The sequence below is a fragment of the Empidonax traillii genome, unplaced genomic scaffold (assembly GCF_003031625.1).
Source record: "Empidonax traillii isolate 1590-97213 ecotype Southwest subspecies unplaced genomic scaffold, ASM303162v1 scaffold1017:size211477, whole genome shotgun sequence".
NCBI lineage: Eukaryota > Metazoa > Chordata > Aves > Passeriformes > Tyrannidae > Empidonax > Empidonax traillii.
Window position 1 is genome coordinate 142,781 of NW_020956210.1, and position 25,195 is coordinate 167,975.

General features: G+C 37.6%; 1 protein-coding gene across 1 annotated transcript in view; it reads left to right on the forward strand.

The window, feature by feature from the left end:
* LOC114068236 (vacuolar protein sorting-associated protein 13B-like) overlaps nucleotides 1–25,195 on the forward strand; it is a gene marked incomplete at both ends in the record, with an annotated part of 202,250 nt that overhangs the window by 140,571 nt on the left and 36,484 nt on the right. Inside the window, 2 exons of the mRNA XM_027904187.1 lie at nucleotides 11,482–11,889; nucleotides 23,954–24,153. Coding sequence (XP_027759988.1) covers nucleotides 11,482–11,889; nucleotides 23,954–24,153 — 608 coding nt within the window. The remainder of the gene's footprint in view (nucleotides 1–11,481; nucleotides 11,890–23,953; nucleotides 24,154–25,195) is intronic.

Genomic DNA, 25,195 nt, shown 5'->3' on the forward strand with positions numbered 1-25,195 from the left:
AGGACCAGCACAAAAGGGGTAAAGACACCTACTATCAGGGGCCTTTTCGTCACTGCTGCCAGATTGGTTTTCTTTTATCCTTCTCCCTCCAGTTCTTTTGTGTCCTCTTTTCCCAAATTTGGCAGATTTCCATAGTCTCAGACCCTTCATCTGTGCATTCCCCTTTTCTCAAGGTTTTCACTGCAGTTTCTTGGCACAGCCTTTATATTTAATTTATTCCACACCTGAAGGTGTTTCCCTGATGCTGTCCTGCCAGCAGGACAGACTTCTAACTAAACTAGCAAACATGGAAGGTGGTACCAGCTTGCAAAGTATATATTCACAAGCAATGCAAGTGTCCACCCCAATCTAAACCATTCAGTGTTAAATCTCTCCCCTCCGTGGTGTTTGGCTAAATAGGGAACTGAAAACCAAATTAATGCATCATAGCTTTCAATCTGTTTATTCTCACAAAACATTTAAAACTTCTGAGATTTCTTTTGGGATCTATTCTTAGCCAAAAGGCATTTATTATCGTCTTTTTGCTACTAATTGGAACTATCATTACACATGACTCAACAGTAATTACTCTGAATTTTAATGAAGTGTCTTGCCAGTGTAATATAACAAAAACAGCTCTGCATTCCCTTGCAGAGCAGTTACCACTATGAGATCCCCTTCAATAAACTAACCTTTACCAAGAAGCCTTCCTCGGGGTAGGGAAGTTTCATTGGATGACTAATGGAAGGCTCATTCTGCATGTGATTGCATCAGAACAGCACATGCAAAGAGTTAGGAGAGCTTGACAGCTCCCCAGCAGGCTACTGGAAAACGAGTTACTAACTCTCCTGGGGGACAAGAAGTTCCCTAACCACAGCTTCTTCCAGGGTGAGGTAGCTTGGCCGTCAGCAAGCCTGGAGAAAGTGTTACACCACCAGATCCTAATTCAGCTGGTACTTGTTCATTGAGGACAAGAACCTCAGCAAAACTCTCAAGAGCTCTTGCAGAGAAAAAAATAATTTGTGACGGGAGATAGCTAGTGAATTGAATAAATAAAAGCACTGCTGGAGTATAGTTATGTTGCAGGCCTTAAAGGTTGTTCTTTTTTGGGGAATATTTGGCAAAAAATGCAGCTACTAAGTGACTAATTTTCTAATTACATAGTGTCTATTTTCATATTCATTTGTGTACATATTTTTTATAACTGCAGTAAGTAAATGGCTGAAATACACTGGATGTACTGGTAGGTGCTACCTGTTGGTACAGCTGATCAGCTGTTCTGAAAAGTCAGCACATGTTTTGAAAGCTGTGCCTATGCAGATAAAAAGTCTGGTGTAGCGGTTGGGATAACTAACTGTACAGTTTTCTGTGTAGGCTATAAGTGTTCAGAGTTCAGTGATTTAATTGCAATGCCATTTTTCTTTCAAAATACATTGTTGATGTGTTGAGGTTAAATTTCAATATAGCAATCAAACATGCCTATGTTTTATAACTAAACTGTTATCAAGCAGTTAACAGAAAAAAATCTGCAAGTGGTTCCCAGTGTTTGCTGTGCTAGATAAAACCAGTACTCCTTGCAAATAGTTTGTTAGCTGAATCAGATAAGTAGATAGTGTTCCACAGAAAAATCATATGGTTTCGCCTCACAGGAAACCAGGTTGTCAGTCTGTATTAGCTCGGAGATCAAAAAACTGCAGCAAGTAGCTAAACTTGGAAACCACTAATTAAATGAGAATAACAGGATACACTAATGCACTTCTTGCCACATGAGTTGATTATTTTGTACATTTTTGGCAACTAAAGAAAAATTATGTTTCTTCCAGATTTAAGGTAATAGGATCCTAGGAGAAATAAGCATTCATCATCAGGCCTGTGGGAACAGACCTCAGCTTTAACCCCACAATGTATTAAAATACTATTTTTTCTCTTTTTACAGAAACTAATTATTTAAAAAGTTTAAAATTCCATTTACATCAGTTTATGTGACTTTTATATTCAGTCTGTTACTGGATTGTACCTGTAATTCTTGCCTAATACATAGCAAACTGTTTATTGCATCAGCATTAGACATAATTCATTAGATAAGAAACAAATATGACCATCATATTTTAATAGCTTTTATAAAATTAGTCTCTTTAGTTTCTAGTCCTTTCTCTGGATTATTTTTTAATCACCTTTCTTAGCTATAAAAGCTGTCCATTTGATGTAGTTTTTCTGCATGCAAATGATATAAAATGTGTTTATGAAGTACAGCTTCTTATAAATTGCCTCAAAATACTTATACACACAAAATATAGGTGGTTTATACCAAAGTCCTCTTCCCCCAGCAGTTTCTTGGGGAGGTGTTAGGTGAGATGTGAAATAACTGAGGTCCTTTTTAAATAATTTCTGCAGCAGAAACTATCCAAACAAACTGAGAAACATCATATCCCACTGAAAGATAAAGTGATAACTGGCGACTGGGGGAGGTCGCTCTTTCCTGCCAGTCCCTCCACGCATGGTTTGGGCACCACAAGGGGCATGGCAGTGGATCTAGGGATCAAAACCGCACCATGGCACTCTCTCCCTTTTTCCCCCCACTGTTTGCAGAGGCAACAGTTGTATCCATTACCAAGGTCACTGGTGTGGAGAAACCTGGAAAATAGCAGCTACCAGAAACCCAACTAGAATAATATCTCCAGCAGGTGATAGATTAGTTGGAACAAATTGGAACCATTGCACTTCAGCAATCCTGGTTTCTTTCAAGCTGTTTTAAAAATGTCGTCATTTTAATACACAATATCAGCCCTGCGGAACAGTCCACAGCAGGTTAATTTGAATCATATGATGTATCACTGCCCTCAGCTGACATGAGCTCCGTTCCATGTGTGAAGCCATAATAAATCCATTCCCAACCGAGGCAAATTCCCTGTGAGAAGGTGAACTAATCCAGGCCTCACACTGGCATGTTAGCCCTCCGTAATTGAAAGCAGGGCCACCTGTTCCCAGCACAGTTAGCCTATAGAGAGAAAATTAGCATTAGATCAGATACTTAATATATTGAAAAATCATTCATACTACTTGCAAGTTCAGCTGTGGGCTGCTTAGCATGACATCATATATAAACCTAGGAATGTGCCCACTTGATCCCAGTTTAACAGTTTTGTTAACCATGGTGTTTGTTAACTTTGAAAGGAGAATTTTTTGATTTAATGAGAGCTGACACGTGAGAAGGGGAACTAGCCAGGGTGCAGACTTTTCTAATTAACTCTGGGTCATTTGCAAAACTTTTGAGCTTTCTAGTAGGTTTTTTTTTCCCTTTGCTCTTTTACAAACAAGTTTTTAAAGCTCTGACACTGTAGCCATGAAATGATATTTATTTGATTAAGAGGGCAAAGAGAAATATTCCAAACAGGTGTACCAGCCTGTAGGTATTGCTTTGGATTTGACACATCTATTGTCTGTAATATCAGTGTAATAATGAGTGAAATTACCAAAGTACCTTTCTGAAAGCAGTGTCTACAGCACTTACTTTAAATTTAGTGTCTTAAATGCCTAAATACTGAAAATTAAAACTGCACACTGAATCCACATGGATAAGTTAGAAAATATTTTCTTGGGATCTTTTTCAGTGTACTGGCATTCTTTTAAAACTTATTTCAAACATTCCCTCCATATTCCGACCCCCTTTTTTCCCCCCCTTTTTTTTTCCTTTTTAATGTGTGTCTTAAAATAGATCTGTTATTCAGCAGCTAGGCAGAAAATAGAGAGCTAATATTTATGGGTTCCTTTCTTTTCCACAAACGTGCTCCATGACCTGTAACAATTTATTTTGTCTCACTGAATTGTGCTTCATCTTCCCTGACTCTCTGTTGAGAGAGTTAATGTTTCCCTTAGCTAGGTTTTTCCTTTCATGATAGTGCCTCCCAGTGCCCCCATTATAGTTTTTGGCCTCACCATCCAGCCCTTGACACACTTCTGTACTGTATTTGGTAGCTGCACAGTTGCTTAATTTCAGTCAGCATCTTATGAATTGCAGTAACTCTCCATCACTTGATAATGCTATCTTTGGTTTTCTTGACCTAGTACCATTTATTTTGGTTTACTTGTGATATTTTAAAAAAATTGAGTGAGTTGCTTCACTCTGAGCCTTGTCTGAGATCTCAAACCTGGGCACTGGCCAGTTAGAGCTATTAACGTCTCAGTGTCATCTTTGTGTAATGTCAGTGACACATTAGGTCATGGAAGGGGGTGTTGTTACCACTGGGGAGCACCCGGCACGGCTCACATGGAGGAAGCTCCCTGAGGGCTGTAGTTCTGTAGTTTGCCATATGGGCCTTAGAGAGCTGCTTCTGTGGGGCTGCATCATGTAGACAGCAGTAGGTAGGAATACTGAGCAGTGACTACCAGCCTTTTCCAGACTAATTGGCATCTGTCTCACAGAAGCAGAATGCAAGATGGACTGCAGATGGCCTCTGAAGCCTTGTCTCAAGTTTCTTCCTCCTTTTCCCTTGATCCAAATTGGGAATGATGAATTAGAGGATAAAAACAATTCATTTGGATTCTTCTTGCTTTTCAGTTTCTCTTAATTTGTCTCTCTTTTGATGCCTGACCAGAGACAATTGAGAACAGTACAGCTAGTCTTTCCTTTACATGTCTCTTTCCTATTTTTATAAATTTAATTTTTGCAATTCAGCCATTACCCTACTGCTGAAGGGCCACCCTAGTTCCAAATCAGAATCAGGGCTCAAGATTACCTTTACCTTTCTCAGATTTCCTCTGTTTAAATTCCATACATCAGGATGGATGGCTCAGAGAGAAAAAAATATCACTGCTGGTAAAACATTTCATGCCATTGTCTGCTCCTCTCTTGTCTAGGACTAGGAAATTAAATCATCCTAAGAGTTTAGAACAAATAGTAGTTTCTTCTATAGGACTACTGTATATTAAGAAGTTTAATATTTTACAGCCTTCTTGTGGTAGAGGAGAGTGTGATCCATGTCCAACCTGAAGGAGAAAGACCTGGCCTTTTCTGTATTAACTATGAGGGAAAAAAAGATCCACTGCTGAATGAGGAGTATAGAAAGTGAACAAATTCTTGGAAAATGCCATATTTTCCTCTCTCACCCTTCCACATTTCTTAGTCTATGAAAAGATCCTAGTCTTACAGATCATAGAATCATTAAGGTGGGAGAAGATCTCCAAGATCGTTGAGTCCAACCTTTGACCGAACCCCATCATGTCAACTAAACCATTAGCGCTAAGTGCCACATCCAGTCATTTCTTGAACAATACCAGGAATGGTGACTCCACCCCCGCCATGGGCAGCCCATTCCAATGCTTAACCACCCTTCAGTGAAAAAATTCTTCTTGATGTACAACCTGAACCTGCCTCGATGCAACTTGAGGCCATTTCCTCTTGTCCTGTCACTATTTGCCCGGGAGAATAGGCTGACCCCCACCTGGCTACACCCTCCTTTCAGGGAGTTGTAGAGAATAAGGTCTCCCCTGACTCTCCTTTTCTCCAGCCTAAACAACCCCAGCTCCTACATATGCTCCCCATATCACTCTCCAGACCCTTCCCCAGCTCCATTGCCCTTCTCTGGACTTGCTCCAGCACCTCAATGTCCTTCCTGTAGTGAGAGGCCAAAAACTGGACACAGGATTTGAGGTGCAGCCTCACCAGTGCTGAGTACAGAGGGACAGTCACTGTCCTGGTCCTACTTGCCACACTATTCCTGGCAAAGACCAGGATGTTCTTGGCCTTCTTGGCCACCCAGGCACACTGTTGGCTCATGTTCAGCCTAGGTTATTTTCCAACAAGCAGTCTTCCAGCCACGTTTCCCCCAGCCTGTAGCACTGTATGGGGTAGTTGTGACCCAAGTGCAGGACTCACTTTGCCTTTTAAACCCCATAGCCTTGACCTTGGCCCATTGATCCAGCCTGTCCAGATCCAGCTTATAAGTAATTTTCATGGAGTTTACTTTCTGATATTTAAGATTAAAAATATACTATGGTATTTTATTAGTCATAGAAATAGTAACATTGAGTACTTTAAGTTATGGCATATATTAGCATGAGCCCAATGACTTCAGTAAGAGCTGGGATTTATCTAAAGCAACATGCTAGGAGCTCTGTTATTTTTTGTTGCTTATTCATCCCTGGCCCACTGAATAAAAAGTCCTTTTGAGTAATATCATTATCTCAATATCACAGATTAAAATTATATCTTCATAATACAAATCTGAATGTTACCGAGAACAAGGGTAAAATGCTCATAACCCTGAAATTTTTCATCTGAAGCTCTAAGTAATAAAATGACAAAGAAAGAAATTGTTTCAGACAGAAATTTCAGTGCTGCTCGTAGGTTTCTTTTATAGATGTTATGATTTAGTTCAAACAGGCCATATTGAATCCATTGGGTTTTTTGTAATAGATTTCAAAATACATAATAAACGTAAGTAATATGATGACTAATGGGTCAAGTGAAGTTGGAACTTTTAAAATGAGAAAATAGCTGGAAACGGTTTTCAGGAAACTATTCCAGTTGATTTTTGGTCCCCCCACAAGGTGTACATTAACATAAAACTCTGTAGAATCGCCTCTGGGACCTGAATTCCCACTCTGATTTCATTATTCCAAAGTGATTCTTTTCCCTTCACTTAGTCATCTCCTGGTGTGGTGGGAGCATATAATAAGTGTAATTTATTTATATTTATCTAATCTCCTTTTAACTCAATAGTTATTTCATCATTCTGTTTCCTAGTAGCTCTTCAGAAAGTTGTAAAGGCTAATTAGAAACTAATAATTGGCATACATGGATTTACTGGATAATCTAAAGAGAAGTAGTAAAGAAATTGAGACAGAGAAAGAGCAATTCAAATTCTACACTAAAATGCTATACTGTAATTTAAAAATTCCTTTGATACCATCCAGTTGAATTTGATTTAAACATAACAGAAATAAATCACTTGAATGCTGTTTAGAAGCACCATAATTTTTTAATTATTTATTTGCTGGAAATAGATAACACCTGGCAAAATAAGTCATGGCTAATACATCTTAAATCTAAAGAAAGCACTGAGGTTTAATTTTGGTAGCCAGTCACTGGTGGCAAAGGAGAGTCTGATTTAAAAGTTGGGTTCCGCAGGGCTCCATCTTAGGCCCTGTGCTCTTTAACATCCTCATATATGACTTGGATGCAGGACTGGAAGGGATACTGAGCAAGTTTACAGATGATACAAAACTCAGAGGAGCTTTTGACTCCCCCAAAGGCAGAGAGACCTCAGCAAATCAGAGGACTGGGCAATCACCAACCATACGAAGTTCCACAAGGGAAAGTGCCAGATTCTGCACCTGGTATGGGGAAACCCCGGACGTACTTACAGACTGGGGAATGAGGTGCTGGAAAGCAGTGCCATAGAAAGGGACCTGAGGGTCCTGGTTGACAGCAAGTTGAATATGAGTCAGCAGTGCCCTGGCAACCAGGAGGGCCAGCTGTGTCCTGGGGGGCATCAAGCAAAGCATCACCATCCTATTGAGGGAGGGGATTGTCCTGCTCTGCTCTGCACTGAGGTGGCCTCACCTTCAATATTGTGTGCAGTTCTGGGCACCACAATATAGGAAAGATATTACGCCATTAGAGAACATCCAAAGGAGGGCAATGAAGATGGTGAAGGGCCTTGAGGGGAAGCTGTATGAGCAGCAGCTGAGGTCACTTGGTCTGTTCTCCTTGAGGAGACCTCATTGCAGTTGCAACAACTTCCTTGTGAGGGAAAGAGGAGGGAAAGGTACTGATCTCTTCTATGTGGTGACCAGTGACAGGACCCAAAGAAATGGCCTGAAATTGTGTCAGGGGAGGTTTAGGTTGGATATTAGAAAGAGATTCTTCATCCACAGGGTGTTTGGGCACTGGAACAGGCTCCCCGGGGAAGTGGTCACAGCACCAAGCCTAACAGACTTCAAGAAGTGTTTAGATTATACTCTCAGGCACATGGTGTGACTCTTGGGGATGGTCCTGTGCAGGGCTAAGAGTTGGACTTGTTGGTGCCTGTGGATCCCTTCCAACTCAGCATATTCTGTGATTCTGTAATTGAGAAGTTAAAGGTGGCTTTGAGCTACTTTTTGCCCTGTCCTGATTAAAGTGTAGTTTTGGACAATTCAAAGAGTTACTTGAGTTACAGGAACCTGCGTTTTCCTGTGGGTACAGAATCTGCACAGTGTTGTGTGCTGTACTTCCCAAGGTGTTTAAAATCATCTGAAAAGACTGCTACGCTTGGATTTTTTACCCTGGAAATTTTATTCCAGCTGACTCTGGGTGACCCTTAAATTTTGACAGCTTTTTTTAGCACATTTTGAGTGACTGGAGAAGCTGCTGAACATCTATCTTAATCAACTGCTATAAATAGCTCTTCATATTTCATCGGTTTTCACAGTTTTGTCCATCACTTTAATATGTTTTTCTTAGAAGGGGTTTTAAAGTTTCTCTTACAGTGCTAAGTGTAAAAGAGGTCAAAGGCTAAAGATTGCTCAATTGTGGGGTTTCTTTGGTGTTTGGGGTTTTTTTAATGTTTTACTTAAGATGCCAAAGAATCTCTTTACATAATCTTTCACCAGTTGTAAAAATAACCTATATCATTATGAGATAGTTAAAATATTTGCAGTGAAGGCTCCAAAGTTACATTTTCTGCAACTATGCTTCTGGCTACCACCACATTCTGTCAGGACTGATTTACTGGATAATAATAACTTCATACAAAACTTTGTCAAGTTATCAGTCACGACAACATTTTTCTGTGTGACATGTGCAGGTTCCAACCAGAAAAGAGGGAAGTCATTTGCATTTCTCTGGTCTTCTGCTGTCCTTTTTTTTTTTTTTTACTGCTCTCTTGGATGAGCACATTGTTCATGAAAGCAGTGATAAAGTACAGGCCTGGGAACCATGCAAGTTCCACTGTGAGCTGCACCAGCATCTTGTCTTCTCTGCCCTGGCCCGAGGAAGCCACAGAAAGAACTATTGCCTTTGTGTTTATCTCCTTTTTAATCTTTCCCTATCAGTTTACTCTCTGGGTTCAGCCCTTGACACCTGTTCTGTCAACTTATGTCCAAGCAGTTTTTGGTTTGCAGGGGGTTTTGTTGTTTTTTCCTCTTCTGGACTATACTGCCATAGAAAAGTGTTGGCAATTAGATGTGCATTAGGTAAAGCAGTTAGATGTGAAAGGTGTCACACCAAGCAGCAAGGGTCATTTCCTCATTTACTAACTTTAAACCTTAATTGTTCAGCAAAGCCAGTAAGATATTTTACTCCTTTGTTACTACATCACTAAGGAAGAAATTTAAGTTTATAACACACTTGTTTGGTTGCCTTTTTTTAAAACATTTCATTAGAATAACACTCCTTTCCATTTGAGTGTTGTAGATAAATTAATGTCATGGGTCATATGGGTCTCTACTTTCTTACTAAGTCTCCTTTCTTCATTCAAAGGCAGGAAAAGCCCAATGCTGTCTGCAGAAAAGGCAGGCAAGTCTTGAGTTATTCTTAGTGTCAAGAAGGATAGGGATATTTTCCAAAGTGTTATGACATTTTTCTTCCCATGGTTTTAATTAAAAATACCAGTAAATAAGTATTTTGAAAAATCTTCCTAGTTGATCTTGTGTGGTTTTGGATGCCTAAAAATCTTCACAGAATCATTTAGGTTGAAAAAGACCTCTGCGATCATCAAGTCCAACCTTTGACTGGTCACCACCGTCTCAACTAGACCATGGCACTAAGTTCCATGGCCTGTTGTCTCTTCAACACCTCCAGGGATGGTGACTCCACCACTTCCCTGGGCAGCCCGTTCCAATGCTTTAGAACCCTTTCCAATCTTGCTTTCTTCTAATGTCCAGCTTCCTATTTTTGGTTCTTGCCTTTCTTTCTACTAGGCTCACATGTTAGCTAGGGTTTTGCCACAGTTTCTAGTTCAGCATGGGAGGCTTTAAATGAAGCAAAAGCATTTTCAGAAAGCCATTAATTAAAATTGTAAGTTACCATTAAAATAGATTTAAAGTCTGAAATTTCAGTTAGCTGTGACTTGTGTAGTACCACAGACTTTTTTTCTAAGATTGTTTTGGGTTTTTTTAAATCATATCTACAGATCTTATACAGCTTTTAATGAATTTCTTTTACCTTTGTAGAAAAAGTGCTCAATATTTTTGGGAGAGGGGATCAGAAATGTACTTTATCATGTGCCTGGGACTCTCTGAAGTCAGAACTCTGACTCTGGCCTTGCAGACCTTTACCATGGGTGTAAAAATTTACCTAGCTCATCAGTTTGCATCAACATTAAGAACAGAATGTGATTCTTGACAAGTTGAAGCAAATTTTGATGAAATATTCATTAATCTGTGTAAAACCTTCAACAAACAGTATTTCCTGTATATATTTATGAAGAAACTTGAAACGAAGTAGAGCTGTTTGAACATTTAATCTAGTTTAGATATATCCACAGAATTTTAATCACTTTTGGTTCTCAGGGATGGGGCAGTGGGAATCAAAAAGCAAAGGGAAAACCAAACTTTTCCCGCTGACCAGAGTAGCCATCTCATTACTGGGTGAAAGCTGAATTTAAAATGAAAAATCCTAAAAACTAAGTTAAAGCTGATTTCTGTAAGGAAGTGTTATGTACTGATATAAAGGCACATTGCAGCACAGAAGTAAGTTCAAGTCTTCATAAAATCCTGCTTCCCATCTGTGAAATAATATTGGTAATTGCTTCATCTCAGCTACTAAGATATCACTATTGATAATGTTGTTCATATTAATTGTGATTTCTAAAAATTGTGTGAGACTTTTGGCAGTCTGGGAAGTACCAAAATCCTTTACTAAGGAGACATAAAACATTTTAAAAATAGTTATTCCAATAGTTATTCCAATCTCCCTGGGAAAAAAAAAAAAGAAATCTAAACAGATCTCAGTTTTTATATTTGCTTTTTATTTCACATTTCCTCTTGAAAATGCATTGAAGAAAGCTGCATATGAGCTGTGTAGGAAACAACAGAATAGACATGTTATTCACTCATGTAAACGTGTTGAAAATGTTCACTATTGGCTTTGGAGTTTAGTCAAATAGTTCTACTGGTTGTAAAACTCAAGAGAATGTGAAGTATATTTTCATTCTGACACAAAGGAACTAATGCATCTACCCTTCTACACAGTCAAATAAAGTGTGCCTTTTAGGTAGCTGCAGTGATCCCTGGGAAGAAACAAGGAAATAGGATCCACATGGTGCCATGTTTCTTGCTTTAAAACCTTATATAGTGAAGGTTCCTTATAGTAGTTTTGATGATATTTTAATTAAGATTTATTCCTAAAAATGCTGTTCCAATATGTTTTAGCATTGATTCAGTTCTTTTAATGAAACATGATGGAAATATGGTGGAAAAGTTATCTCCACTCAATGCCTAATACTTGTAAATTGCTTGAATAATTGCATAATAGCTTCTAATAGCTTCTCAAATTTCTTTCCCCATTCTTCCCTACAGCTGACATAAATGTGGACATATCAAAACCTTTGAAAGCAAATCTCAGTTTTGCCAGACTTGACCAAATAAACCAGTTTTTGAAGAAAATCATAACCACAAATGATGGTGAGCCCAGGAAAGAGGCTACTCCCTTAGCTGGCATTATTCCAGATGAGGATGTCACTTTGATGTCCAGACAATTCAGTACAAAGGATTTCCTACCTGCAGTGCGCACCAACACTGCACAAAAGTCTTCAGTACAAGAAAACTTGTGGCAAGCCCTTTCCTGCTTCCAGAAAATTTCCATTCACACCGTTCAAATGGTTGTTTTGATGGAAACCATCCCACATCCCAGTAAACCTTGTTTGTTAATCTCTTTGTCAAGCCTCAGTGGGAGTCTGAATATTAGAAGTGGACATAAAACTGCAGGTAAGAGTTTTTTTTAAGTTGGAAGTGCGACTGGTTTGCCCAAGTGGTGGTGCAGTAACCATTTCAAAGCGTGGGGCATTGTGGGGAACTGCTCTAGCCAATGTCATAAATCTGCAACAGAAAACAGCAAATGCCTGAGATACTCTATTACCTGAATTTTCCTTTCAGTGAGACAGCACCCAGGAGTAGCTTATTTTGTAGTGTATATCCCCTAGTTTGAAATTACTAAATTACTGATGGAATTCTGGCTGGAATGCGGTTATGAGAACCACTATTCTGGTATTCCAGTAATTTAGTATGTACTTCAAAGAGTAAAATTTTGGCAGTTTTCACTCTATAACTACATTTTCTTGTTAGGACCCTATGTTTCTGTCTGAAACAAATGTAAAAATTATTGTTCAGAACCCTTACATGTGCTATTATGTAAATATTGGGTCATACAGTTTTACTCCTACAGGGTTATGAAGTTTTCAGTTTTTACATGTTTCCTCTGCACACCTGAAAGTCACTCAGGGAAAACAGGAACTCTGGCCCCATTACTGCAGAACTGCAAGGAAACTTTACACCTCGAGTACAATTAACCAGATTCCAGAGACTCATTTAAAATGAAGATATTTTGAGTGTCTTTGTAAATTCTTTTATTAGTCTTGTCATAAAATTAATAAGATGGTACATTTCCATGATGTGGAGATGACCCAGATGTAAGTAGTTGGCAGAGTAGCTTGTGAGGTAAAATGGTCCGTAGCTGAAAGGAGCAAGTTGTTGGCCAAGCGAGGTGGTGATTTATTTCTTTTCCATCAGAAATATTTCTCCTCAGGCCAGCAAGTTTCAGTGCTTCTTTATTGTTTTAAAAGTTAAAAATGAAAAATTTAAGGTTCATAGGACATGAAAGCCTGTGAAAGTTCTGGGGCCTGAAACTTTTGATTTATCCATAAATAAACAGCAGTACAGGCAGGAACAGTGCCTGTGTTCCCACGCTTTTCCAGTCATACAGCAGCCCTAGCACTGAAGGCACTGCAACTGAGTAAAAGATCTTTCTAATGTGCTTTAAATAGTTTCAGTTTTCTTTCTGTGTAATAATCCTCTTGCCTTCCATCACTTCCCTTCTCTCATTTATACATTATCCGTCCCATGCTACGTTATGGTGCCCACATCATGCTTCAGTATCTCAAAGCCGAGGCACTCTGTCACTGTACTATAAAGCAATTTGGCAAACTCAGCTCTGTATATCACTTACCCTGGAGGTTTTCATCCTCCCAGAAGAAGGACATACCTTGCCTTGCACATTAAGCCTCAGAAACATTCTGCTGTGAAGTTCTTTTGCTTAATTCTTCTGGCAGTCTGAGGAAACCAATCTTTATTTTCCACATTACAAGCTATACGTGAATCTTCAGTATGTTCATGATCTGGCAGGCATTGTTAATAAAGCATTACTGATGCTGAATCTAATGAAAATGGACATTAGTTATTCTCTATAAAGAACATTCTTAACCAGACAATTAATAGACATCCACAGACTTTTTGCACATTTTTTTCCAGTTAAAGTTGCCTTATCTTTACTTTATAAAAAGAAAAATACACGTGTATGAGGTTTTGCATGCTGTTCTGATGGTGCAGTAAGTTTATTTTAAGTTTTAGTAAGAGTGAAAGGCACACTTACATAAAACTGATTAAAATTGTGAAAAAATCTTTTAAGAACTGGCTTGGATTTTTGTTTACAGTTAATAATCGGAATTTAAAGTGCTGATAGAAATCAAAGTGGAGATTAGAACTTGAGGAAAGAAGATAAAATACTCAGTGTGGGGGAAATAGTATTATAACCTTGTTTTAAACATACATTGGAAGAATACCACAGTTACTAACAAGATTTGTTTTATTATTACAAAGATGTTTTGCAAGCTAACTCGATTTAAAAAAGTGTGATAGCTGTGTCTTGAGAGAAAGGATTATTTAAATATCTCCATTCTTCACTACTTTTCTTTTTACAAAAAGTTTTATAGATACACCTTTTGAGCTGAAACAGGGTTAATGTCAGATTTATTTTTTAACAGAATGAAACTAATACGCAAATACTTCACTGTGTCTTTGATTTTACAGTCAAATAACTATTGTGGCCATCTGCAGCAGCTGCATTTTACGAATTATTTGCTGAACCAAGCTAAGCGCAATGACAAAAGTAGTCATCTCAGATGTACTGTTAAAACAGAGGAAGAAAAGGGATCATTGCTTGCCTTTTGTAGAGTATGGCCATCTGCTGTACAGATGTTATTATATAGAATGACTTCAGATACAATAATTGTAGAAAATTTTCATTAAAACCTCAACAATTTGCACTTGTTTACTTGAATCTGCATAACTCCCCAGTGAGACAACACAATACGTTTGGGGTTTCTTTGGTTCTCACTAGCTTACTCTTTGATCCCTTTTGATGTCCTGACTTTAATAAACATAGTTAAAAACACTGTTCAAAAATATCATGGAAAAAACTACAAAGGAACAATTATAGCAGTAGAAACTACTCTAATCCCTTACTTACGCAAGCTATTTTTAGTTAAATACAGTTTTTTACGCATTTTATGTGGCAGTGTTTTATAAACAGTGTAAATGACCCCTTTTCCAGATGAGTTTTAGTGCAGGAGATGAAGTTGGTTTGTAAGGAATCCTATTTGCTAGGAATTATTTAGCGAAAAAAACCTTGCAAGAATGTATTGTTGGCATTTTTCCTCCCTTATAGGGGGAAAGCAAAAGTACACGACCTTGTGTAATGCCTTAATTTTTAATTTTTTTAGCTGAAATTAAGAAAGAAGCTTGCTATCCAAATTTTTTTTTTTAATTATCAGTTCTCCCTCTGGACTTCCCTGGTTTAATCACGGAAACTAAAGGCATTCTGTTTTCACTTTTGTTCTTGAACTCTTACGAAAGTAAAAAGCTGTAGCTTCTGAAAGAGAAGAGAGAGGCTGATTAGTTTAATGAGTTCACTTCTAAAAAACAAATTGTAAGAGCTGAGCACTCAGCAGTTGGATAAAATGAAAACACCTCTATTTCTATATATCCTGCTGCGCAGTTGTACAACCCCAAATCTTTAGTGTGTTAAAGGACTTCACTTTTGGGACATTTTTTATGTTTTAATACAACAGTTACTTATAACAACATGGTTACTATTTCTGCTAGAATACTTATCTTCTCCTTTGTACTCACGGTGAAATGCTATTTTGGTTTTAATAAAGTAATATTATACTGTGATGCAGTGTATTGGCACCAAAAAAGAAGAAAGGGGAAAAAAAAAACAAAAAGAAAACAAACAAACCAACCAAGCCAAAAAAAAAAACCAAAAAAAAACCCCACAAAACAAGCCTAAATCCATTCTCCAAAAAGAAAGATATTATTAATTTTACTTTAAAAGAGGCTACCAGCGTAGTTCTTCTGAAACCCTTAAGGGCAGGAGTTTAAGTCATCCTGATGTTCATTAAAACAGTTATCTGTAGTAATTTTATATTTTGCGGCTTAGAGTTACAAGTTAAAATTTGTAGCCATTTTATACAAGTAAATAACAAACACTTAGATCATTTTTGGCACTTTGTTTGTACTGTTGAAGAAAACTTCAAGTCCAAGGACTGTCATTAGACCTGGTTCAGTGGTTTTTGTCCTCTCAAGTATGTGGCATCTTCTACAAAGAGTTCAAGTGCCATGTACCCGGTCAGATCTGAGCTTACTTGGTATCATGCTTGAGGTGTGTTGCTCACTCCAGAACTCTCACGTGCAATTAAAATTGAAATAACTTTTAGCAATAAATACTAGAAAATAGAATGCAATTCTAAACATATGTCTTCCAGTTAATTTAGGTTTGGTGTTGAAATTAGCACTACCTACCTGCCAAAAGAGCAGATAAATTAGAGGAGTTGAGGACCATATTCTCCCCAGAGTGAAAGACAGCAAAAAGCCTGTAGCCTCTGAGTGAAGCCTTATTTTGCTCTGGCTGGATGCAAGAGGGAAGTCTTGCTGTTCAGTGTCTGAACTGGGAGAGTTACAGACATAAAATATTTCAAGAATCATACACAGAATTCCCCAACCCTTTGTCCCATATGTAGAGATGATTACTCTAGCTTATAAATAGGGGGGAAAAATGTAAACACTAGTTGAGCACATGATAATTGCAAGTATTTGTACTAACCCTGAAAATAATTACATGCTTCAGATACTTTACAGAACTATTAGAAATTAAATGCAGATATTAATTGGTATAGAGCAAAGACCAAACTTCATTTTAGAGTTAACTAGCTCTCTCAAGAAAACTCTGCTAAGGCGTTGTCATAGCCTTTGCATGCTGCAGATATGCAAGTTAGCCCATGGGGAAATAAAACTTTAAATTAGATATGACTACCTAAAATAATATGCGGCAGTAACAACCCATTTACAACACCCAGAAGACGTTTGTTACTTTTAGAAAGAAATATAAACTCTTTCCAATACTCGAACAATAGGAAATTAATTCGCTGTCAGTAAAAGCCAGAGGACAAACTAAATATTTAAATGGCCACTGAGGATTGAGGTGGAAGTGCAGCTTGTAGACAGCTATACAAATCACTAACAAACCTTAATGAATATTGGGTGTGGGCATCAGGGTCCTGTCAGATTTGACACTGTGTCCCAAGTAGCTTAAACCCAACACTCAAGAAAAGGTGGAGACCTCATCAGGTCTCTAACATCTGGGATTTTATTTGTCATTTTGGCATATCCTGCAAGCGCAAAAGAAAGAGTAAAAGGGGATTATCCTGACAATGAAATGAGTTACTGAATCTTGTGATAATGAAAAGCAGAAGAATTCTAATTCCTTTCTATAGTCCCCGAGGTGGAGGTGCGTTTATAGTTCTGCAGGAGTATAATGTAGGAGGGAAGAACAGATGGCCTAAAATCCATGAAACAAGACACCACCTAATCCCAGGACTGAGTACCACTATTAATCCTGGTCAGATTCCCTACTGATACTTTGTAATAGGGTTCAGAATTGCTACTGATGAACTTGCACATTAACTCAGGGAAGAAAAAAAGCTAAAAAAGAAGTTACTTGTAGGTTGTTTGTTCAAGACAGTGTGCACTAACTTTGTAGAACTGCATTTGCAGTTTGACTAACTTGGCTTTAAAAATATTTCAAATGAAATTTGATTCAGAACAAATATGGTTGGGTTGGTAATCTCTTCAGCTTTTATTGTGAAAAAAATTACATATTTTTTGAGAATGGAATTTCTTTTGTTACGTGGATCCCAGTGCTGTTTGTGGCAGTAGTAGGTGATACAGTATTTTCATAGAAGTCAACTTTATAGAATGTTTAGATTCATGAGAAAATATATGTAACAGTGAAAGCTGGAGATTTTCTCTATACATTTCATGCTTTCTGTGCTGTTCCTCCAGTTCAGTCTTCATTTTTAAGTGTGAGGTACAGAACACAGAGTTAAGGCATTATTGCACAGTTTCTTAAGCTGTTTAAGTTGTTGAAATACTTACAGCACGGTTTTTTTCTTTCTCTACATCAAGAATATTTTTGTGGGATGAGAACATCAGCTTGCAGCCCAAATGAAAGGTGCAATTCCATACAAAATTTAGGTTACTGTGGCCACACATTTCTGCACTATGCCTTGGGCTAGCTCAGTTACTCAGGTAGCTCTTCATTAGACTGAGTCAGGGCACTGATCTGTGTGAAAACAACAGCAACAGGAGAGAAAAGTCTCCAGCAAGGTTGTCTCCTTCAGCTGACTCATTAGACAGGTACACTTTAATGGCCATGCTGGTACAAAAAAAGAATTCAGAGAAGTATATAAAGGAGAAAGGGGGAGGAAGGATTGAAGGGAGGGGAAGACTGGAATATAGGAGCTTGGACCTGGACTGTCCTTAATCCTCGGGAACCACATCCCAAGAGTGCAGGAAAGCCTGTTTGTGTGGTCTGGGTATATCTGTCAAGCCTTGGACTTCCACAAACATAATTCACTGGGTTATAGAGGCTCTAATACCTCAACTGCTGCCAGGCAGTATCCTCAGCCTGGTTTATTTATAGGGAAAAGTTGCCCTCTACTTCATGGACTATTTAGTTTACTAAAGCAGTCAAAACCCAGAGAATCAAGTGTAGAGCAGAGAAGCAAGACACCCAAACTGTAATTCTAATTCAGCTTTGTGAATTATACTGGGCTACAGTTTGAGTAGCATCCACTATTTTGTAATGCTTCATTTATGTGCAGCCATTCAGTGTCTGATTTTTCAGTAGTGCTGAGTATCTACAACTTTATAAATCAGTGACAGTTGTAGGTACCAGCTGTCTCCTGAAATTAAAGCAAAGTTTTCAACCTACCACCTAAAATTAAGATGTGAAAATACACAGATCTTTTTTTTAAGAACCCCTCCATGCCCATCTGTAAAGCTGGAGTAAGAATGTTGCTTTTCTGAAACTTGCTGATATCTAAAAAGAAAATGTTTATGATACAAGAAGCAAGTACTCCTCATGTCTTTATAGTGCTCAGGTTTGAAATCTGGACTCACAGATGTAAAATGAACTCTATTTTTGTTGCTTTATATCATGCATTTTTCTCCACTTAATTGGAATAACATAGGGTAATATAGAGCTTTACAAATATTATTGAACTCCAAAGACAGCCTTCACCAATACTTAAAATCCCTTTAAATCTAAGCTTTAATAAGCCCTCTCAGATCAGGCATAACAAAATCCAAAATTACCAAATCACCAAGTGAATTGAGATTTTTCAGTTGTTTAGTATGAAGTAGTGTAATGAGCATGATGTACCTGCCCAGTTATTCTTTAAGGGAGATGAGCTCATTTCAAATAGATAACCATCTTTGACTTCTCTTCTGATTCATCACTGACCTGAACTCCATTTGAACCTTGTTAGACACAAAACAAGCAGGATTCCTGGCCTGAGCTATAAAATATAATTAAGCCCTTTTGAAATGATGTGTAAAAGAACATAGCTTTACCCCCACTATAACTACTACCACCACCACAACCAATAAAGTTAAATCAAGCACTGCCTGTAATGGATTAAAATAATAAATGTTCCTGGATTTTAGTGTTTGAAGTACTTGAAGAAAACAGGCTCCCAGCAGCCAGTGCTGCTGAATGCATGGGGACATTTATTAGTGATGAATTCAAGGGTTTGGCCTGTTTAAGATCATTACTTTCTGTTTCCCGTGTGTTACACATCTCATGTTTTCACACAGCCCACATGTGTCCCCATGTAATGCTGAGAAATTCTCTTTCACCAAAGAATAGCTAATTGGTAATGTGTAAATATTGTTCTCGTGGGGAGAATGAGCCATCGTAAGATTCAGCTCGACACTAATGAGAAATCCAGTGTGGTCAGTGGATTGTTAACTAAATCTCTCCTGGAAAATTGTCTTTTACTGTGCCTCACTATTTCTTTGCTGTTGCTGCTGCTGTTTCCAGACTTGAATAAATGGGCTGGCACTTTAATTGCAGTATTTCCCCCGTAATTATTTTCATAGCTTTGTTACCCCTTCTTAGAAGCTGGTTTGTTGAGGACACCTGTCAACAGAGCACAGAGCACTATAACTGTATATAACTACTCATTCATTATGTGAGGTACCTGAAGTTTTCTTAAGAGGAAAAAGTCACTTAGATAATTGTATTATATTAGAGATAACGGCATATTTACATATTCAAAGCTATCTTAATGTCATCAGCAATCGGAAACTAGCTCCTGAATTTACAAATGTTACAAAGAGTAAATGCTTAGGAGCAAGTATCAGAGATTATCACCTCAGTAGAAGGTACTAAAGAAAACCATTTGCTAATTAACTTAGAGCAGCCAGATTGTATCTCTGCTGCCCAGGCATGGAGGACCCATGGGAGAGCCTGGACTTCTTCCTTCAAAGGGCACCACAAACTCTGGGGGGGGAATACAGTCGTCCGGCTGCTGCTGTCAGAGCAGACCACATCTTTCACGTGCATCCGAACCAGCACGGCAGGCTCTGTGCCCTGGGACACACTCCTCCTCCTGAGCTGCCCCACACTCAGAATAGCAATTTTCTTCTTATTGCTATGGTCTGCAGCTAAGCTCCTAGCTTTTGAAAGAGGCTTTTAAAAACATAGCTTGACTGCAGTCCAGTGCCACTTGCTATCTTTGTTATAATACATGTGTTTATGTTTTCTTTAGAGCTCCTGTCCCATATTGAAGTTTGCCAATTAAAATAATGCTCTGTGTTGTATTAGGTGACAGTGCAGTGAACCTAACAGGATTTTCAGCTAAGGAAGAGCAAATGCACGGAGAATAATAGAAGGAAAAAAATTCCTGCTAAATTTCTACTCATTTCATTTTGAATTGATTCAAATACCAGTATTGAATTGTTTTTGAAAACAGAAAGTCCACAGTTAGTGTCAAAACTTTGTCTTTCTCTTAGTGAACCAGGAAAAATAACAGAGCTCTTTCTAACATCTGTGTTGCCTAAATACGAAGTGATTTTTACTGTATGGCAAGGATTGTTTTAACCTATTTGCTCCATCTATTAAAATGGGCCAGCTCTTTCTTTTTCTATACACACAAATGAATTTATGCACACAGGGCAGTTTAACAAGCACGGAGCTTCCTATTATCAGTAAATGCTAGTACAACTCTACTGTAGTTATATGTTAACCCTAATCTAACTGTATGAATATCAGGATACTCAGATACATGTCTTTCTAAATATTAGCATAAATCAAGTCTCTACTAACTAAAAAAAGATGTTAAAATATTAAACCAAATGTCTTTTAGTAATTTTTTTTCACTATTCTGTTGTAATGATCTCTGTCTTTAATTTCTGAGCAAGATAATTTCCTGAACTTAACAAGCAAGTGCTACCTTTTTTTCAAGCTCTCCTACATTATTTCTAACCATATAAAAATACCTGGATATTCCTTTTGAGCATATGTCATCATAAAGGTAATCCTTCCAAAGGCATGCAGAAGCCTGGTGTCAGTTCTGTTTTGCTCCATTAGCATAGGTGCATTTTGTGGTACTATTGTGGGTCTGGATGGGGTCTGACAGGGGAGGGCTGGCAGCATTTTTTAAACACTGTCCAAAGCAAGCGCTTCATATTTATTAGTCTCCTGGAGGAGTATTTTAAAAGTCATGAAACTATTTGTTCTTAGAAGTAAATTACTGCATGTACTGAACAGCACATTGGTGTTCATGAGCAATAATCCAAACAGCATAAGTTAACTTCTACATATCACAACAGTCATTTATTAAGATATATTGCTTCTGTGTGGTGCCATCTCAAGTTCACAAATGGATACTTTGATTTAATCTATTTAAATTGAAGTTAGACTTGTGCAATAGAGATTTGTGAGAAAAGCATTGAAGGACCTGCTGAAAATAGCCTGTAGGAGGGAAAAAAACAGAGGAAAATAATTTTGCTTCTTTACCTTTCTGAGATGATTGCTTTAGTCATGGGAAAGCATTTCACTAACTGAAAATATACTTTTAGGATTTCCATAGTAACAGAAGCCTATTAAAGCTTCCCTCTGGCCCAGAGATCCCTTTATTTACTATTGCTTTTTAAGGTTTGTGCATACTTGTTCTTCATTGTTTTCTTTAACCGTCCTCAAGAAGTCACTTTGTGCAAGTTTTTCAGAATGCTCTCTGCATTGTATTTTTTTGTTAAAAGAACAGTGATTTTTATGCTGAATTGCTTCATCTCCAAAAGGACATCTAGATAAAATTGCTGGAAAGGATGGGGGTGTGATTCTTGCCTACATAGGAGCAATCTGGTTTCCAGCAAGAAAAATAAAAATCTCTTATTGAGTTCCTGAGTTTTTCCTGATATTTGCTAGGCACAGTCCATGGATGTGTTTTGTAATATTTCATGTATTTAAAATTAACTGACACTTTCTTATTCTTGTTTCTTCATTTTTCATTGTTTAATTAGCGTTTGAGAAAGGCACTGCTGATTTTGAACCAGCAGTATTATGTGCTGAATGCTCAGTTCTGTTTCTAAGCTGTTGGATGTTGTGTTTTCTTTGTACTTTGTAGAGCTGAAATGACAACACAAAGAGACTGGAAAGCATAATCCTTCCAAATGTAATCCCAGTGGAAGAAAACATAAATAAAATCACTTGTATTCCGGCATTCCTTTTTCCCTTTTGTTATTTCTGCAACTTGGCACAAACTCCAATAAACCTATAGAACATTTCTGTGTGTTGCAGAATTGTGCGATAGTTACCAAGAATTTCTCCACTTTAAAATCAAAATTCCATGTAGAATATGAAAAAATTGAATTTCCAAATATCATAATGCCTCTTAAAATAACTAAGCATAGCAGGGTGAACCCTTCCTGTAAAAACACCTCTTTTCTTGTTTTAAGATGTGAAACTGCTTCATTTCACAGTTTACAGAATGAAGCCTGAACCAGGACCAAAAGGAGAGGTGTCAGGGTGTGTTAATGTTAGTTGTCTTGATTATCACTGAAGTTCAGTGTCAAAAAACCTCTTGGAACAGATTCTGTCCTATAAGCCTCTTAGCATGTGAGACCGGATGCCATCCTAAGGAGCCATCCTAAACAAAAAAACCCCAAAGCTAGAACTTCTTTCCCAGTCAGTGATGACAGTCCTGTTGATTGGCATGGGACGATGGTTCCTTCAAGCCCTTGATCATTCTCACTAAACTCCAAGCTGCTCAAGGCAGAGATAATTCAGGTTTGTGATTCCTGCCCAGGTTGGACACAATTCGATGCGTGTATTGCAATGGGGACTGTTGGACCACCTTCCTAGTGGATGCTGGTTTGAAAAAAAAGTCCAATGTATTTCCTTCCACTATACAAAATATTTCTCAGCATCATGAAATCATAATACCCAGGATACAGATCTACTTCTTCCTGGTTTCTAGAAGAGATTCATAGGAGAGGTTTTACTGCGAGTATTCAAAATAACAAGTTGTGTTTATGTGGGATTTTTCTACCAGCAAAGGTATGAAAATATAAAATGAAACTTTACCTTGAAACATCTGTGTGTAAGCCTTAGGTGTTTTTTTAATCTTTTGCCTTTTGTAAATATCAGTTTCATTAGAAAAATAAGCTGTGGGCATTATAAAGTGTAGTGACATCCAATATTTAGAGTGTTGAGTCCAAGTACGAGCACTAGAAGAGATAAACATTAAACCAACCTCTCATGTAGTACTTTCCATGTAAGTATACAAAAGAAACAAAGATATTAAGTATGGGTTGTTTATTAGGCAGTGATTCACAAGAGCTGGGACATTTCTAGAAGGTGTTTCCTTCCTATAAGTGTTTTTACCTTCTATGAGAATACATAAGTTCTGTCAGAAATGTAATCTGCTTTCATAATTTTTAGATTTTATGAATCTATGGAAATTGCAAATGGTTATGATGTAAAAAGTGTAGATTAAACTGTCTTTTTCAGAAAATGCACATTACATATTTTTAGATAAGCATCTGCTTTGAATTATTTGATTCAAACCGTACTCTTCTTCTTCTCCTAAGCACTGGAAAGTCAAGCTAGGTGCTGTTTTATAATAACTAACCTGAACAAAAACAGAGAATTGTTCAAAATGCCTATTGCCTATCAGTTTAAAATATAATCAAGTAAAGCAGCTGTTCTTGTTCTTAATATACTCTTTTGAAAAAAAAAAATCATAGTTTAATGAAAAATGTCTCTTCTCATAAACCCTAAAATACTCACATGTAAAAAGTCATGTTTTGGTAAATAGTTCTTTGTAAGGAATGTGGATGAGACATACCTACTCCATAACTGCAACACCATGTAAGACATGCTTGATAGTGTGGGAAGAGCAAGGTAAATTAAAAAAGAATAAAATTACAAAATTGACAAACTTGTGGCCCAACTGTGATGCCCTTGCTTGGAGAGGAGGGAGGTTGTCCACACAAGTACTTCCATGAAAGTCAGTAGGGACTACTTGTGTGAGTAATTGCTTGCAGACAGGGATTCCCAGGCTCATGGTAAAGTGAATTCAGGAAATAAACACAGAAATGCTGGGACAATGATTACCAGCAGGATTAATTATCTCTCTCTTTTTTTTTTTAGGAATCCATGGATCATCTTTTGTCCTTGACATAAAAGATTTCTTACTTAAAACAAGTCTCAAGGAAAAGGCCAGATCTCTGATAGGCCCTTTTTGCTGTTCTGTTAATGTGGAAGCCAAGTGGTGTAAGCACAGTGGTGATCCTGGCCCAGAGCAATCTATTCCAAAAATATACATTGATTTGAGAGGAGGACTGCTGCAGGTCTGTATAAGATGCTTATGGTTCTGCTATTGAACTGGGCTGCCCTGGGATGATTGAGATTTCATAAATAAATTGTATGAAAGCCTGTAAAGCTTTGCTTCCTACAGTAGGTCACAAGGTTGAGGGTTTTTGCATGTTTGATTTGAGTGGGTGTTATTTTACCTTATAAAATAAGTATCTATTCTTTCATGTGAAAGTATTGATTGAAAAATCATGTACAGGGTTTGGGGTTTGGGTTTTGTTTTTTTTTTTTAGTACTGCTTAAGCCCTGTATTGTAGCTGTATGTGTGTGTTCCCTAAAACTACTGGATCAAATTACTAACACTTCATATCTAGGATGCTGTTCTAATGGGTGTGTATTTGTCTGTTCATGAGCTATGTGTGTGTAGTGTGTAGGAGTAGCTTTAAGAAGTACATATCCTTTCTTTTTAAACTTACACGAATTTCTCAGGGGAGTAATTGCAAACTGTTGTTTGTAGCAATTAATATTCAGTTTGCTGTGCTATCCTCTCCATTTTGAAAGTGCCCACAACTTGAAACCAGTCCAGGAAGCATGGGAGTTCTTGAAATGAAAAATAGATTCTGTGGGGCTTGAACAAGTGGGCTTTATGATATGTCTTGTTTTAATTATTTTTATTATAGTATCTATACACAACAAATGTTTTAAAATAAATACATAAATCAAGCACATAGAACACAAAAAGGAAATCTTGACATTTAATCGTGTCATTAGGTCTTTTCCCAGAGCTGGCATTGGAAGTTACTCAAACCACAGCATTGGGGACAGGGCTACTCAAATAATGCAAATTTTTTTAAAAAAGTTTTAATTAATATATAAAGTCAGTTTGTTTCTCTGCTTCTTTTTAATTTGTTTTTCATAGATACTTGGCTGACTACCTCTATGTGTTGTTAATAAAAGTTTTTTGGGTTTTTTTCCAAAAATTTTGGGGTTTTGACGAAGACCAGAAAAATATTTATAAATCCAAGAAAGCCATTTATTATTAGAGAATATACTGGGATAATTAGCTTTTGCAGAAAACAA